The 15,755-nt window shown below is 49.7% G+C and overlaps 1 protein-coding gene across 1 annotated transcript in view; it reads right to left on the bottom strand.

Annotated features, from left to right (window-relative positions):
* Positions 1–563: 563 nt before the first annotated feature.
* LOC310768651 (leucine-rich repeat and fibronectin type III domain-containing protein 1-like protein) overlaps positions 564–15,755 on the bottom strand; it is a 68,050-nt gene continuing 52,858 nt past the window's right edge. Inside the window, exons 3-6 of the mRNA XM_083627217.1 lie at positions 10,606–11,216; positions 6,864–6,985; positions 2,371–2,532; positions 564–889 (exon numbers count right to left, since the gene is read on the bottom strand). Of these exons, the coding sequence (XP_083483343.1) occupies positions 6,918–6,985; positions 10,606–11,216 (679 nt within the window). The 3' untranslated portion in view covers positions 564–889; positions 2,371–2,532; positions 6,864–6,917. The remainder of the gene's footprint in view (positions 890–2,370; positions 2,533–6,863; positions 6,986–10,605; positions 11,217–15,755) is intronic.

Raw genomic sequence — 15,755 nt, 5'->3', positions numbered from 1 at the left:
TTCTGGAAAGAAGCATAGTTGTCAACTTACAGATTTGAAAATAAGGGACCAGCAGCCTCAAAAATAAGGGATCAGCAGCCAAAATAAGGCATTTTCCAAGGGGCACAGGTATGTTCAACTTCTGAGCCCCTCCGAGCCAAAGGCAGAAAGCCCAGCCAGCAGCCAAACGAAGCCTCAAGCGGTGGTTCCCACAGCGCAGCAACCCAGCAAAGGGGATGCAGCAAGGAAAACCACCGCCACCTCTCCGCTGGGAAGCGCTGAGCAAAGGCGAGTCCCCAGGCAAGGCGGCCGATTTGATTGGCACAAGGCATGCAAGCTCCACCCCCCAGGCGTTCTTAGACTCCTCATTGGGTGAGCAACGCAGCCAAGCAACACAGTTGGAGCCTCCCTCCTCCCTGGCCGGCAGGGAGGGAGGGAGAGGAGCTGCTTCCTTTGAAACCCGGGAAATTTAAGGGACATCATCAATAAGGGACAGCAGCGGGACACAGCGCTGGGATAAGGGACTTTCCCGCCAAATAAGGGACGGTTGACAGCTATGGAAAGAAGCCACACAGACACAGACAGACACCCCTTTTTAGGGAGCTTCCCGGTGCCACCCCATCCGTCGCTGGTTTCCAACTCTGTTTATTAGAAAATTGCGGAACACGGTTTAGAAAAACGGGAGCGAGCTTCGTAGAAAAGAAAAGCGGGGGTCCACAAGTGAGAATCCAGTAGAAACAGCACATGGGTGAGACCTCGGCAAGCGTGCAGCGCAACTCTCCCACCCCGCGGGAGGCGTGAAGGAGGGTCCGGGGCAGGGGCTGCTGGCCCCACCCCTCGAATTGTGATGGTCAGCACCATTGTGATGGGAGAGAGAGCGGAGGAGTGATGTGCAGTCCGGAAATTCAACCTGGGGAGGGAGAGAAAATAGGAAAAGGCCTTTAGATCCCGCGATGCTCTGAAATGCGGGCAAAATTCACGGAAAGCAATTTTTGGGAGGCAAGATGAAAATCTTCCCCTATAAGAATCTGGGCTCTCCCTCTCTCCTATAGAGGAGATGCAATGAAGCTGAATGCTGAAATATTCAAGACAGGTAGCACAAAGGAATTCTTCGCGGAGCACATAGTTGAACTATGGAACTCATTGCCACTGGAGGCAGTGACGGCCACCGGCCTGGATAGCTTTAGAAGAGAATTAGACATGTTCATAGAGGAGGCAGCTATGCTTCTGAACACGAGTTGTGGGAGAGTGTGGGATGTGAAACACAAGAGCAGTCAAGTACAGCCAAGAGAGTATCTCTTTATGAGATAGTTTCCAGGTGTATGTTACTTTTCTAAGCAAAGTCTGCCATCTGATTGTGAACAGAATGTGAGTAAATTCTTTTTTATACTTTTATAGAAGACTGTGTCGTGTCTTATCTTTTATGAGGGAATAAGGGGAAAATACCAGAACAGTTGGGACGCGGGTGGCGCTGTGGGTAATACCTCAGCGCGTAGGACTTGCCGATCGTCAGGTCGGCGGTTCGAATCCCCGCGGCGGGGTGCGCTCCCGTTGCTTGGTCCCAGCGCCTGCCAACCTAGCAGTTCGAAAGCACCCCCGGGTGCAAGTAGATAAATAGGGACCGCTTACTAGCGGGAAGGTAAACAGCGTTTCCGTGTGCTGCGCTGGCTCGCCAGATGCAGCTTGTCACGCTGGCCACGTGACCCGGAAGTGTCTTCGGACAGCGCCTCTTAAGTGAGATGGGCGCACAACCCTAGAGTCGGACACGACTGGCCTGTACGGGCAGGGGTACCTTTACCTTTACCTTTACCAGAACAGTTATTATAGAGGCTTTAGCGATCCTGAGCTAATGCATCCGCTGTCAGTTTAAAAAGGAGAATGTTACTCTGCTAAATTGTGAACTTGCTTATACTCTAGGAAGGTTGTACTTGCCTGCTCTTGTGTTTCACATCCCACAAAACCATGCAATGAAACCATTAAAAAGTTAAATAACAAGTTTGTTTGTAAAGGAGCTGTTCCACTCCCTTTTTTGTTTCGGTCACCCTTTTCTGAACCTTTGCCAACTCCACAATATCCTTTTTGAGATGAGGCGACCAGAACGTTGCCCTCTGTATTATTTTGGGCAACCACCAGCCCCAGGTGGCACTTGCCCCGAGGCATTGTGGGAAAAGAAACATGCCACGTAGCACAAGATGGCCGACAGAATTGTCAAAGCAGCCCCCGTGCTTTCTACCCACAATGCCATGGGGGGATGGAACTCCTGGGGCATTGCGTTCGGGGCAGGCTTTGCACTCGGCACCAAAACTGCCCTTCTGTGTGGCACGGCTGCAGAATCGCAGACCACCCAGGCGAACCGATGCGTTGCATTTCGAAAACGGGACCCGAACTCACCTCCCAGCCTCTTTACGTGGCCCCCCCTGGCAGCCCCAGCTCAGCCCCCGATCCGGTCCACGAAGGCAGGACTTTGCTCCTGCTGCTGATTCGCTGCCTGGCGAGAGGCCGGGAGGTTGGAGGGACGCGTAGGAGGGGTGAGCTGCAAGTCCCAGCTCCGATCTGAGGAAAGAAAAAGAGAGAGCGGTTGTTTTAAATCTGGGAGTGGGGTGGTTTAAGTCCCTCTGGGAGACCGTCCCTCGAAAGCCATGTGCCCAAAACTAGCTACATCATCATCATCATCATTTATTATTTGTACCCCGCCCATCTGGCTGGGCTTCCCCAGCCACTCTGGGCGGCTTCCAACCAAATATTAAAATACAATAGTCTGCCAAACATTAAAAGCTTCCCTAAACAGGGCTGCCTTCAGATGTCTTCTAAAAGTTTGGTAGTTGTTCTTCTCTTTGACATCTGGTGGGAGGGTGTTCCACAGGGCGGGTGCCACCACTGAGAAGGCCCTCTGCCTGGTTCCCTGTAACTTGGCTTCTCGTACGGAGGGAACCGCCAGAAGGCCCTTGGAGCTGGACCTCAGTGTCTGGGCAGAATGATGGGGGTGGAGACGCTCCTTCAGGTATACTGGGCTTTTGAGGCCATTTAGGGCTTTCAAGGTCAGCACCAACACTTTGAATTGTGCTTGGAAATGTCCTGGGAGCCAATGTAGTTCTTTCAGGACTGGTTTTATGTGGTCTCGGCGGCCACTCCCAGTCACCAGTCTAGCTGCCACATTCTGGATTAGTCGTAGTTTCCAGGTCACCTTCAAAGGTAGCCCCACGTAGAGCGCATTGCAGTAGTCCAAGCGGGAGATTACCAGAGCATGCACCACTCTGGCCAGACAGTCCACGGGCAGGGAGGGTCTAATCCTGCATACCAGATGGAGCTGATAAACAGCTGCCCTGGACACAGAATTGACCTGCGCCTCCATGGACAGCTGTGAGTCCAAAATGACTCCCAGGCTGCGCACCTGGTCCTTCAGGGGCACAGTGACCCCATTCAGGACCAGGGAATCCTCCACACCTGCCCACCTCCTGTCCCCCAAGAACAGTCCGTCTGTCTTGTCAGGATTCAACCTCAATCTGTTACTCCTCAGTTAGGGAAAGGCACTTGGCACATGCCCAGATTTGCCTTAGAAATGTGGAGTCGGTCGGGACCCCCAAAGTCATCTAGACCAACCCCCTGCCATGCAGGAACCATGGCTGAAGATTTCCTGACAACTTGTAGAATTCTACCATTCTGTGATTTGTTCGATTTGCTTCAACAAAATCTTTGAAAAACCAATGAATATATTTTTACAAAATCGTTTCCCCGCAAAGGATTCTGGGAACTGCAGTTTACCCCCCACAGCGCTATGGTTCCCACCCTTAACAAAACTAGAATTCCCAGGATTCTTGGGAGGAAAACGATATGCTTTAAAAGCATGGCCATCCCATGCGAGGCTCGATTCAGTTTAGCTTTTAACGCGTTCTTCTCTCACGAGGTTCTCTTTGGTTATTTGGGTTATATGGGTAAGATTTAATAATAAATACTTTCCCCCTTTTTCTTTTAAAGGCCCAAAGGCAGGAGCATGAAAAGAGCTGCCTGGAGGCAGGCTTGAAACCAGCCCTGGTCTTCCATCCCTCTGCGAATACAGATGGCTGAAACCTTTTCCATGCCTGCTATATTCAATTACCCTGCAATAACCCGTCCGCTATTGATTTAGAAGCCAAGAGCGGGGTTGGTCTGGGCACTGAAACTCATATATATATGAGCAGCAAGCGCAATTCTCCACGTACTCTACTTTATGTGGACAAAATGATGTCACCAACCCACAATGGGGGGGGGGGGCGGTCGGCGGCGGCATCAGCCTGTTAAGGGAAAAGAAGCCCTGAAGCTTGCAGAAGTACAATGGATGGGTGGCGGCTAACAGATTGAGGTTGAATCCTGACAAGACAGAAGTACTGTTTTTGGGGGGACAGGGGGCGGGCAGGTGTGGGGGACTCCCTGGTCCTGAATGGGGCAACTGTGCCCCTGAAGGACCAGGTGCGCAGCCTGGGAGTCATTTTGGACTCACAGCTGTCCATGGAGGCGCAGGTAAATTCTGTGTCCCAGATTTGCAGAAGCCGTCCTGGTTTCTGATTTGATCCGGGAATACCCCGCTTTCCATTAGGATGTCCCTATTTTCGTCGGAGAAATGTTGGAGGGTATGGTACTGGAATCCTGCGCTAGAATGTGCCGCACAAACCTGCAACATCTGTCTGCCAGAGGAACATCAATATCTACAGATATTCGGCTGGGGAGGGCGGGATATAAATAAAATGTATTATTATTATTATTATTATTATTATTATTATTATTATTATTAAATAAAAGGTAAAGGTAAAGCACCCTGGACTGTGAAGTCCAGTCAAAGGCGATTATGGGGTTGCGGTGCTCATCTCGCTTTCAGGCCAAGGGAGCCGGCATTTGTCCGCAGACAGCTTTCCGGGTCATGTGGCCAGCAGGACTAAACCGCTTCTGGTGCAACAGGACACCATGACGGAAACCAGAGCGCATGGAAACACTGTTTACCATGGGTAGGCAAACTAAGGCCCCGGGGCCAGATCCGGCCAAATCGCCTTCTCAATCTGGCCCGCGGACGGTCCAGGAATCAGCATGTTTTTACATGAGTAGAATGTGTCCTTTTATTTAAAATGCATCTCTGGGTTATTTGTGGGGCATAGGAATTCGTTCATATTTTTTTTTCTTCCAAAATATAGTCCGGCCCCCCACAAGGTCCGAGGGACAGTGGACCTGCCCCCTGCTGAAAAAGTTTGCTGACCCCTGCCCAAGAGGCTCAGTGGTTTAGACCACAGCGCCACCCGCGTCCCTCTATCTTAAAATATCCGAAGGACTGTCACATAGAAAACGGACCCAAACCAATGGATTCAGATAATGTGAAAGGAGATTCTGATTACGCTATAGGAATGACTTTCTGCCAGCCGCTCGACGATCAAAAAGCCTCGGAAAGTGGAAGACTCTCCTTCACTGGAGATTTTTAAACAAGAGGTTTCGTGTCCGACTGCCAGGGATTATTTAGCTCCGATTCCTGCGTTGCAGTGGGGGCTGGACTAGATGACCCTTGGGGTCCCCCCAACTCGGCAGTTCTGGGATTCCAAAATGCATTATCAGCAGCTGCACACTGCACAATCCTTTAGTCTGCATGCACAGACATGCCCCACTCTGAAATTCAACTTCGGAAGGCTCCAGGGGACTTGATATTGTTAAGAGAACTGCTGAGATATTGCAAATGGAAACGTCGGCAACAGGATTTGGGTTGCGGATGCTGTTGTTCCAAAGAACTTTATTGGATTTCCCCCAGCCATGGGTAAATCCAGATTAAATTGGTGGAGAGGGAAAGAAGCAGTGTTGTCTATTATTATTGTTTTATTGCATCTCCGTCCCAACTTTTTCTCCGAGTACCTCAACGTGGTTTAACATGGTTCTCCGTCTCCTCATTTTATCCCCACAACCCCCCTGCAAGGTAGACTGGACTGAGAGGCACCAGCCGGACCAAGGTGGTGAATTTCATGGCTGAGGGGGTGGGATTCGAACCCTGCCCTCCCATGTCCTAGTCCAGGGGTCAGCAAACTTTTTCAGCAGGGGGTCGGTCCACTGTCCCTCAGACCTTGTGGGGGGCCGGACTATATATTTTTTGGGGGGGGGGAATGAATGAATTCCTATGCCCCACAAATAACCCAGAGATGCATTTTAAATAAAAGGACACATTCTACTCATGTAAAAACACGCTGATTCCCGAACCATCTGTGGGCCGGATTTAGAAGGCGATTGGGCCAGATCCAGCCCCCGGGCCTTAGTTTACCTACCCATGTCCTAGTTCAGGGGTGGCAAAGTTTACCGACCATGGGCTGGTTCACTCCAACGGCGATCATCCGTGGGCCGGACCAGCGCAGCACGACGCCGGAAATTGCGTCTGCGCATCTTGATGGTGCCGCAAATCACTTCTGCGCATGCCCAGGCAGCGAAAATCACGCCTGCACACGGCAGGATTTTCGGCGCCACTCAGTGAGTCCCCACACCATGCTGTGCCGGTTTAGCGCAGTGCGCAGGGGACTCGCCAAGCGGGCAACCGTAAAAACTACTCTGAAAATTTATCGTTCCTTCATCTGGTTGTAAATATTAAGATTATACCAGCAAGAATGAGTGGGGGGGTGGGGAAAGATTTAAATCAAGCCTTACTGACTAGTGATTTAAAACGTGATTTAAATCGATTTGATTTAAATCAAATCCACCCTGCTGGCAAGTAGCCTTTGATAAGCCCTCTCCTCTTCCATGGATTTGTTTGATCCTCTTTTTAAGCCGCCCAGGTTGGTGGCCTTTGCTGTCTCCTGTGGCAAGGAGTTCCGCAGTTCAACTACGCTCTGCAATTTTCCTCTGCAGTGGCGGATGGGATGTGGGGAAAGAGAGAGGGAACTTCCCACCTCAGGCTCCGGTCTGGCCATGCCTTGTTCCCACTGGGGGCCCCCAAACGGAGCTCAGATCTTGACATCCGTCCATTCGCCGCCATTCTTCCTCTCGCCAGCAGGTGGCATCAGCTGGGGATCTGCACGGAACAGAGACAACCGGGGGGGGGGCGTGTTAGAGCAGAGGCCTTGGGTGCCCCCCCCTTTGAAGGGTGCACCCGCTCCTCCGATGGGTGCCAGGCAGGTCGGCATGCTAGACTTGCAGCTTCTCCCCCTTTGCGTGGTAAAAGAAACAGCACCTGTTGAACTTCTGCCTGCCTTACAGCCATTAAAGATTCAAGAGAGCTCTTCAAGCCAGAAAACCCCACTAACAGCAAGTTTCTGGTCCATAAGCCCCCGGGATCTCTTCCCCCTCGTCTATCCTTCTCACTTCTTCCATCCCCGGCCAAAGAATCACATCCCATTTTCTCTCTGCCCCCACCCCACCCCAATTCTACACTTTGCAACAATTTCAATCAGCTGCAATCAGCTCCAATTTTCATTAAGCTGCCTTGGCTGGGACGGGACAATATGGGTTTGGGGGGGCAACTCCCATCTCTTGCAGGGGCGCAATTAGTGCCAGCACTGTCCGTTAAGAGTTTGGGTGTAATCTTCGACACCTCCCTTTCCATGGAGGCGCAGATTGCAGCTATAACAAAGGCGGCATTTTTTCATCTCCGCCAAGCTAAGCAGCTGGCTCCTTACCTCTCTCGCCCTGACCTCGCCACTGTGATCCACGCGACAGTCACCTCCAGACTGGATTATTGTAACTCGCTCTATGTGGGGCTGCCCTTGAGACTGACCCAGAAACTCCAGCGGGTGCAGAATGCCGCAGCGAGACTCCTTACAGGGTCCTCGCTGCGGGATCACATTCACCCAGTGCTCTACCAGCTGCACTGGCTCCCGGTGGAGTACAGGATCGGGTTTAAGGTGCTGGTTTTAACCTTTAAAGCCCTATATGGCCTAGGACCCTCGTACCTACGGGATCGCCTCTCCTGGTACGTCCCACGGAGGACCTTACGGTCTTCAAATAAAAACATCTTGGAGGTCCTGGGCCACAGGGAGGTTAGGCTGGCCTCAATCAGAGCCAGGGCCTTTTCGGCCATGGCCCCAATCTGGTGGAACGCTCTGTCCCAAGACACCAGGGCCCTGCGGGACTTGACATCTTTCCGCAGGGCCTGCAAGACAGAGCTGTTCCACCAGGCCTTTGGACAGGGCATAGCCTGACCCCCCTCCTTTAGCAATCTTTGCAGAGCTCTGGCCCAGTGGTTGCCATCAGTTTGATTTGAGTTAATTTTATAATGAATGATTTTGGTATGTTGTACTATTTTATTGTTGTTAGCCGCCCTGAGCCCGGCTTCGGCTAGGGAGGGCAGGTTATAAATAAAAAAAAATATTCTTCTTCTTCTTCTTATTATTATTATTATTATTATTATTGTTGTTATTATTATTATTACTTTTGGTGTGGCTTTCCCTCTCCACAAGCAGAACTGCATTGCTTCTAGAAAATCAGTTCTGTGAAATGCTCAGAGCAGCAGCAGGTATTTAAAATCACAACGGAAAAGCAAAAACGTTCGGATTTTGAACCTGATTTCCCCCCAAATGCAAATGTACAAATGCAGATGTTTGAGAGGCTTAGCCTTGCAGGCCTCTCATGAATAGTTTGGGCAAGATTCACATATAAAACCTTGCACGCGGTCGGGTGCTCAAATTCCGGATGCCATTGCATGTCAGTCATTTAAAAAAAAATGAAACCCAATATCACTGCAGGTCGAATGCAGCCATCAAAAACTGAGTGAATGTCTTTCCCACAGCAGCGCGTGGAAGGTCTGAAGAACGGGGGAAAGGAGAAGGAAAGTTTAAAAGGAAAGGGAGCAGCCATATCCCACATCTCCAATTGCAGCCAGCTGTTCAGAACCACTTGCCTTGGGACCAGGGGAAGAGAGCCATTCAGAGAGGGCCAAATTTTGGGCAGAGTTTGCTGGTTGCCAACCCCCTGAACCAAGAAAGAATCGTGTGACAGGCAGTGTGATTCCTCTCCTGTCACAAGAGAGTGCCGGTCAGCAAGCACACAGTTCAAAGATGGAGTTAACTCATTATTAGCAAAATATATATATCCACAGACTTGGTTGAGTGTCAGGCCTAATTCCTCCATGAAAATCAGTTGCTGATACTGATAATAATAATAATAATAATAATAATAATAATAATAATAATAATAATAAAATTATTTATATCCCGCCCTCCCCAGCCAAAGCCGGGCTCAGAGCGGCTAACAACAGTAAAACAATAAAACATTCTAAAATCATTTCATTATAAAATTAATTCCAATCAAATTCATGGCAACCATTGGGCTAGAGGTTCTGTGAGGATTGCCAAAAGAGGGAGTCAGACTGTGCCTTGGCCAAAGACCTAGTGGAACAGCTCTGTCTTGCCCTGCGGAAAGATGTCAAGTCCCGCAGGGCCCTAGTCTCTTGTGACAGAGCGTTCCATCAGATCGGGGCCACAGCCGAAAAAGCCCTGGCTCTAGTTGAGGCCAGCCTAACCTCCCTGTGGCCTGGGACCTCCAAGATGTTTTTGTTTGAAGACCGTAAGGTCCTCCGTGGGACATACTGGGAGAGGCGGTCCCGTAGGTACGAGGGTCCTAGGCCATATAGGGCTTTGAAGGTTAAAACCAGCACCTTAAATCTGATCCTGTACTCCAACCAGGAGCCAGTGCAGCTGATATAGCACTGGGTGAATGTGATCTCGCAGCGAAGACCCCGTAAGGAGTCTCGCTGCGGCATTCTGCACCCGCTGGAGTTTCTGGGTCAGTCTCAAGGGCAGCCCCACATAGAGCAAGTTACAATAAACCAGTCTGGAGGTGACCGTCGCGTGGATCACAGTGTTCAGATCAGGGCGAGAGAGGTAAGGGGCCAACTGCTTAACTTGGCGGAGATGAAAAAATGCTGCCTTTGTTCTAGCTGCAATCTGCGCCTCCGTATAAAGGGAGGTGTTGAAAGTTACACCCAAACACTAATTGCGCCCCCGCAAGAGATGGGAGTTGCCACCCCCAATCCCATATCGTCACGACCCAGCCAAAGGACCTCTGTCTCCTCACAGCCCTCTAAGTCCCCTCCTCTCCGGGGCTTTCCCCAAGCAAGCGGAGACTGCGCCTGCATGAAGCCAACCTCTCCTCCGCTCTCTTCACGCCTCTTCTGGCTCTGGGATACAAGAGGGGAGGAGAGCTTCAAAAATGTACCAAAACGAAAAGAAAGAGTGTTGGAGATGTGAAACAGAAGGTACGTTCTATCATATGTGGTGGGATTGTAAGAAGGTAAAATCCTACTGGGAAATGATATACAATGAATTGAAGAAAATGTTAAAAATAACTTTTGTAAAAAAAAAACTAGTAGCCTTTTTATTAGGTATTTTAGGTCAACACATACCAAAAGAAAGGAGGACTTTATTTATGTATGCCACTTCAGCAGCATTTTTCATTCTTTTAAGAGGGATTTGAGGGAACTGGCCAGGAACGTACAATTTAATGTGAGACAGACTGAATTGTATAATAGTGAGAGGCTCACACGAGCCTGCGACCAGCTATCTGCTGTGCATGTAAAAAGGGGAATGTAAACTCTGCTAAGTAAAGGAACTTGCTAGAGCAAGTTAGGAAGGATATTAATAAACAACATATCCTCTCCTGCCACCCTGAACATTCCCACATTCCCGACTCACTTACCTTGCTCTTCTGCCCTGGACACCTCTCCCCCAGGCCCAGAGGGGTTGCTATGGAGGTCCACATTAGTCCGTGACCACCTCCTTCTCCGGGGAGACGGCGCCTCCTCGGCCCCCATCTCCGAGGGGTGGCTCCTGGGGCCTTTCTCACTGTCCTTGCCCAAGGCCACCACGCTACAGTCCCTCCGCACCCGGGCGGCCCCCGAGCTGTCCGCGACCCCCCACCCCTCGGGTCTGGAGGCCGAGCAGGGCAGGCCGGCTCCGTGGGGCTGGTTCCCGTTGGTCTGCGAGTAGACGTTGCTGACTTTGGCTTTCTTGTGCTCCTCCTGCCCGCTGTAGACTTTGTACCGGATCATGAGGATGATGATGAAGACCAGGACGGAGGCCACGATGATGCCCCCGATGATGATGATCATGGTGCCCCCCAGGAACTGGGTGTGCAGCGAGTGGCACTGGGGGGCGTCCTGTGGGGTGCTGAACTGCACGCAGCCCAGGCTGCGGGTGGCCGTCAGAGACGTCACCCCGTCGTTGTAGACCGCCAGAACGCACAAGTTGTAGTCCCGCCCAGAGGCCAGGTCCTTCACCAGGAAGGCTTTGCTGGACGAAGGGATCATTCTGAGATGGGGAGAGAGAGAGAGAAAGAGAGAGTTAACAGGGCTCATCCAAACTTACCATATTTTTCGCTCCGTAAGACGCACCTAGTTTTTAGAGGAGGAAAACAAGAAAAAAAAATATTCTGAACGAAACAGTGGATGTATGATTTTTGTGGTCACAGGCATATGTGATCTGACGGTGAGTTTGGGGTAGCCCAATGCAAAACTCATGAGGATCCATGGGTTTTTACCTCCCCCCTCCCTGGCAGCCTCCTTTATCGCTAGAGTCCCTTATCTCCCTCCCAATCGCTTGCTGATCAGCTGCTCAGTGACTTTGTTTCAACACCCCCTTCCCTCTTTCTAAAAAAAAAAAAAGCACGATCTGCTTTTTGCCCCTGGGCAATTCAGCTCCAGGGACCACGCATTCGCTCCATAAGACGCACAGACATTTCCCCTTACTTTTTAGGAAGAAAAAAGTGTGTCTTATGGAGTGAAAAATACGGTACCTTTTGCCCCATGATGTCTAGGCACAGGTCCGCACTTTCCTGGTTTGTGTCTGAGCGTTGGTTTTTTTTTATTATTACAGTCATACCTCATGTTACGTTTGGTTCATGTTATGTTCTTTCAAGTTACGTCCCGTGGCGACCCGGAAGTTCCAGAAAGGGTTACTTCCGGGTTTCACCACTCTCGCATGCGCACAAGCACCAAATCTCACCGCGCACCTGCGCAGATATGGCGCTTCAGCTTACACTCTTTTCATGTTGCGAATGGGCCTCCGGAATGGATCCTATTCACAAGCAGAGGTACCACTGTATTATTATTATTATTATTATTTAAATTTCTATTTTAAAAAATACACAAACAAACAGACATTTGACAATCTCACATACTTAAACACAAATGAGGAAAAAAGAAAATAATACACTCCTGTGAATTCCCTCTCCCACAGCTCGTCGTCTCTTAGTGTACATTGCATCTTATATATCTTAACCTTAATGTTCTTAATATAGTTACATTTTTCTTATTTTCGTTTACAAGCTTAATCCATACATACCAACATGTTGTCCTTAGACCAGTGTTTAGTCATGTACTCTTCATAGCATTCCCATTCTGCCCTCAGAATAGATTAGTCTGGTACCTTATGGCTGCTGTTAGTCTCGCCATATCAATAAATTCAGATAATTTACAAATCCAGTCCTCTTTTGTGGGTATGGTGTTTCCATTCCAATTATTTGCATGTACAAGTCTAGCTGCGGCTGTTGCATACAAAAATAACCTTTTCTTACCTTGTAACAATCATTATTATTATTATATTATTATTATTACACCATCGCTTTCCCCAGGAAAACCTGCTCTTTAACGCTGAATTGGAGCAAAAAGCAATTCAGGTTTTTCTGCAGATTGCCGAGAGAGTTAAAGAGCAGCTGACTGGAAAACTCAGAAACCAAGAGGACAAAAACTTTACAAAAGAATGGGAAAAATTTATAACTTATCTAAGAGACCACTGTAAGCAGATGGAAACATTGACAGGATTTTGATTTCACTTGCAGTGTAACAATTGCCATGGATAATATGGATTGATATAAAAGTTAAGAGTTTGGAAAAAGATGCGGTTTTAAATGTTTAAAATGGGACTCCAGGGGTGGGGTGGGGGAAAGTCCTGAGATCAGAGAAATCTCAGGATATTGTTATATATTTGGAGGGCCAAGTTTGGCCGTGCCTGCCCTAAGAGGAAGGCACGCTTGGCAAACGCTCACCGGGATCAACTCCCGCAGGGAAACCAATGTCCCCACTGTGGAGGGACGTGCGGATCCAGAATCAGCCTCCACAGCCACTTACAGACACACGGTTAAAACAGTGTTTATGGAAGACAATCTTGCTCAGCAGAAGAAGACACTCTTTCTCTTAACTACAGAAGTCTCAAGTGCTACAGCCTTTCTTCCTTGTTGAGCCTCTCCATAACCCTGGATCAATTTAGTCACCCTTTCATGAACCTGTACCAGGGGGTGAGACAAGCCAGAGCCATCGACATCTCTCTAAGTTTTAATGTTTTCAAGTTGTATTTTAATCTTGTTTTTCAAGTTGTATTTCAATCAATTTGTTTTTGTATCGGGTGTTAGCCAACCTGAGCCCCGTCTTGGCTAGGGAGGGCAGGGTATAAATAAAATTTATTATTATTATAATATTATTATTATAAGCCTCATGCATCTTGTGGCAGGTAAACGTAAAGGGACCCTGACCATTAGGTTCAGTCGTGGCCGACTCTGGGTTGCGCCGCTCATCTCGCTTTACCGGCCGAGGGAGCTGGTGTACAGCTTCTAGGTCATATGGCCAGATTGACTAAGCCGCTTCTGGCGAACCAGAGCAGCACACGGAAACACCATTTACCTTCCCACTGGAGCGGTACCAGTTTATCTACTTGCACTTTGACATGCTTTTGAACTGCTAGGTTGGCAGGAGCAGGGACTGAGCTCACCCCGTCACGGGGATTTGAACCGCCGACCTTCTGATCGGCAAGCCCTAGGCTCTGTGGTTTAAACCACAGCGCCACCCGCGTCCCATCTTGCGGCAGAGAGATCCACAAATCTATTGTACCCTGCTCAAAGGGAGAGTTCCCTTTCGACTCTCCTGCCTGGATGTCCGCGTTGGTGTCTTGCTTCACAAGAGAGGAGGGGAATGACTTCTCCCTGGACATTTTCCAACTCCACAATGCCCTTTTCTGAGGCCGGGCGACCGGGTCTCCCCCATTCCTGGCCTGCCTCCCTCCCCACCGCCTCGCATCAACTCAGCCTCCGGAGTTCTGCGTTCCCACGCCTGCAGCCGGGATTTGGAGAGGCGGCAGGCAACATGGCTGCATTCCGCATCGTAAGTAGGTCACTTAACATTAGCCGTTTCTTTCCGGCCAGGCAGGCAGACAGGCTAGTTCTGGGCCATCTGCCAGGGCGCAGGGGGAAGGGGAGGCATAGCTACCCAGGGGACAGGTTCTGACAGCCTCTCTGCCTCCTTGCAAAATAAGAGGAGCAACTCAGCAGCTTCGAGGGGGGATGTGTGCAGGAAGAAGGAAAAACAGAAGAGGAGGACGGTGCAGGGAAGCGAGGTGGAATATTCCACGAAAGTCTGGGCAGAGGCACCCCGTTTGATTGGCGGAAGAGTGCACCTGCCTTGCATGCAGAACGCCCAGGGTCCAATCCCCGCTGGCTGCCTCTAACTCCTGGTCTGAAATCCTAGGCAATTCTCTCTCAGTCCTTGCAGTAGCTACTGGAACAACAGAGTGGCATGCTCTAAGGTAGCTTCTTCCCCTGTTCCTCTCAACTGTTAACGGAGAAATCTGAGGGCTGCCTTGGACAAAAAACAAGGACACCAGCCAGGAATACCAGAGCAAAACAGCAGCCAGTAGGCTTGGTCTTGATTGAAGACTGTCGCGACAGGACTCCCACCTGCCACCAGGTGGAACAAGGTGGAAGCCCCGAACAAAAGAGCCCCCAAACTTTTATTAGCTGGGTGGCGCTGTGGGTTAAACCACAGAGCCTAGGACTTGCCGATCAGAAGGTCGGCGGTTCGAATCCCCGCAACGGAGTGAGCTCCCGTTGCTTGGTCCCTGCTCCTGCCAACCTAGCAGTTCGAAAGCATGTCAAAGTGCAAGTAGATAAATAGGTACCGCTCTGGCAGGAAGGTAAACGGCGTTTCCGTGCACTGCTCTGGTTCGCCAGAAGTGGCTTAGTCATGCTGGCCACATGACCCGGAAGCAGTACGCCAGCTCCCTCGGCCAATAAAGCGAGATGAGGGCCGCAACCCCAGAGTCGGTCACGACTGGACCTAACGGTCAGGGGTCCCTTTACCTTTACCTAATCCCCATGTTACCCCCCCCCCAAACTACAGCACTAATACATCATGGTTACATCATGAAAGGGGAGGTCTGGTGGCAGGAATCTGAGCATCCTGGACCCTGCCCCATGGTTCCCCTTGCCCTCCACCAAACACCCATCAAGTGGAACAAAAGAGATCTTTACATTTCCCTGTTTCCCAGCCAAGTTTATCACACCCTTTTGTCTTCATCTGGGTTTGTTATTTCTGGAATGGCTACCTGTCTGGCACTCAGGTATCAGGATGCCAGGAGGGGTCAAGTTCACTGCATGTATGGTGTTAAAGGAAAATGTTATGAAAATGATGTATAGATGGTACTTAACCCCTGTAAAACTAGCAAAGATCTACCATTAGAGTGATAATCTATGTTGGAAATGCAAAGAAAAAGAAGGTGGACCTGTCCCAAGGTGAAAGACTTCTGGGAAAAGATTTATAATGAATTGGAAAAAATGTTGAAATATACATTTATCAAGAAACCAGAAGCCTTTCTACTTGGAATAACAGGTTTAGAATTGCCCAAGAATTGTCAGATTGTTTTTGTATGCCACAACTGCAGCTAGAATTTTGTTAGCTAAGAATTGGAAAACACAAGAAGTCCCAACAGTGGAGGAATGGCAGATGAAGATGAAGACTTTGGGGAGCTAGCCGACCTGACCGGAAGAGTCCGCGACCAGAAGGAGGAGGAGTACCGGGAGGA

This window comes from Podarcis filfolensis, assembly GCF_964270895.1.
Source record: "Podarcis filfolensis genome assembly, chromosome: 8".
Lineage (NCBI taxonomy): Eukaryota > Metazoa > Chordata > Lepidosauria > Squamata > Lacertidae > Podarcis > Podarcis filfolensis.
This window is presented reverse-complemented; position numbering and strand designations above follow the sequence as displayed.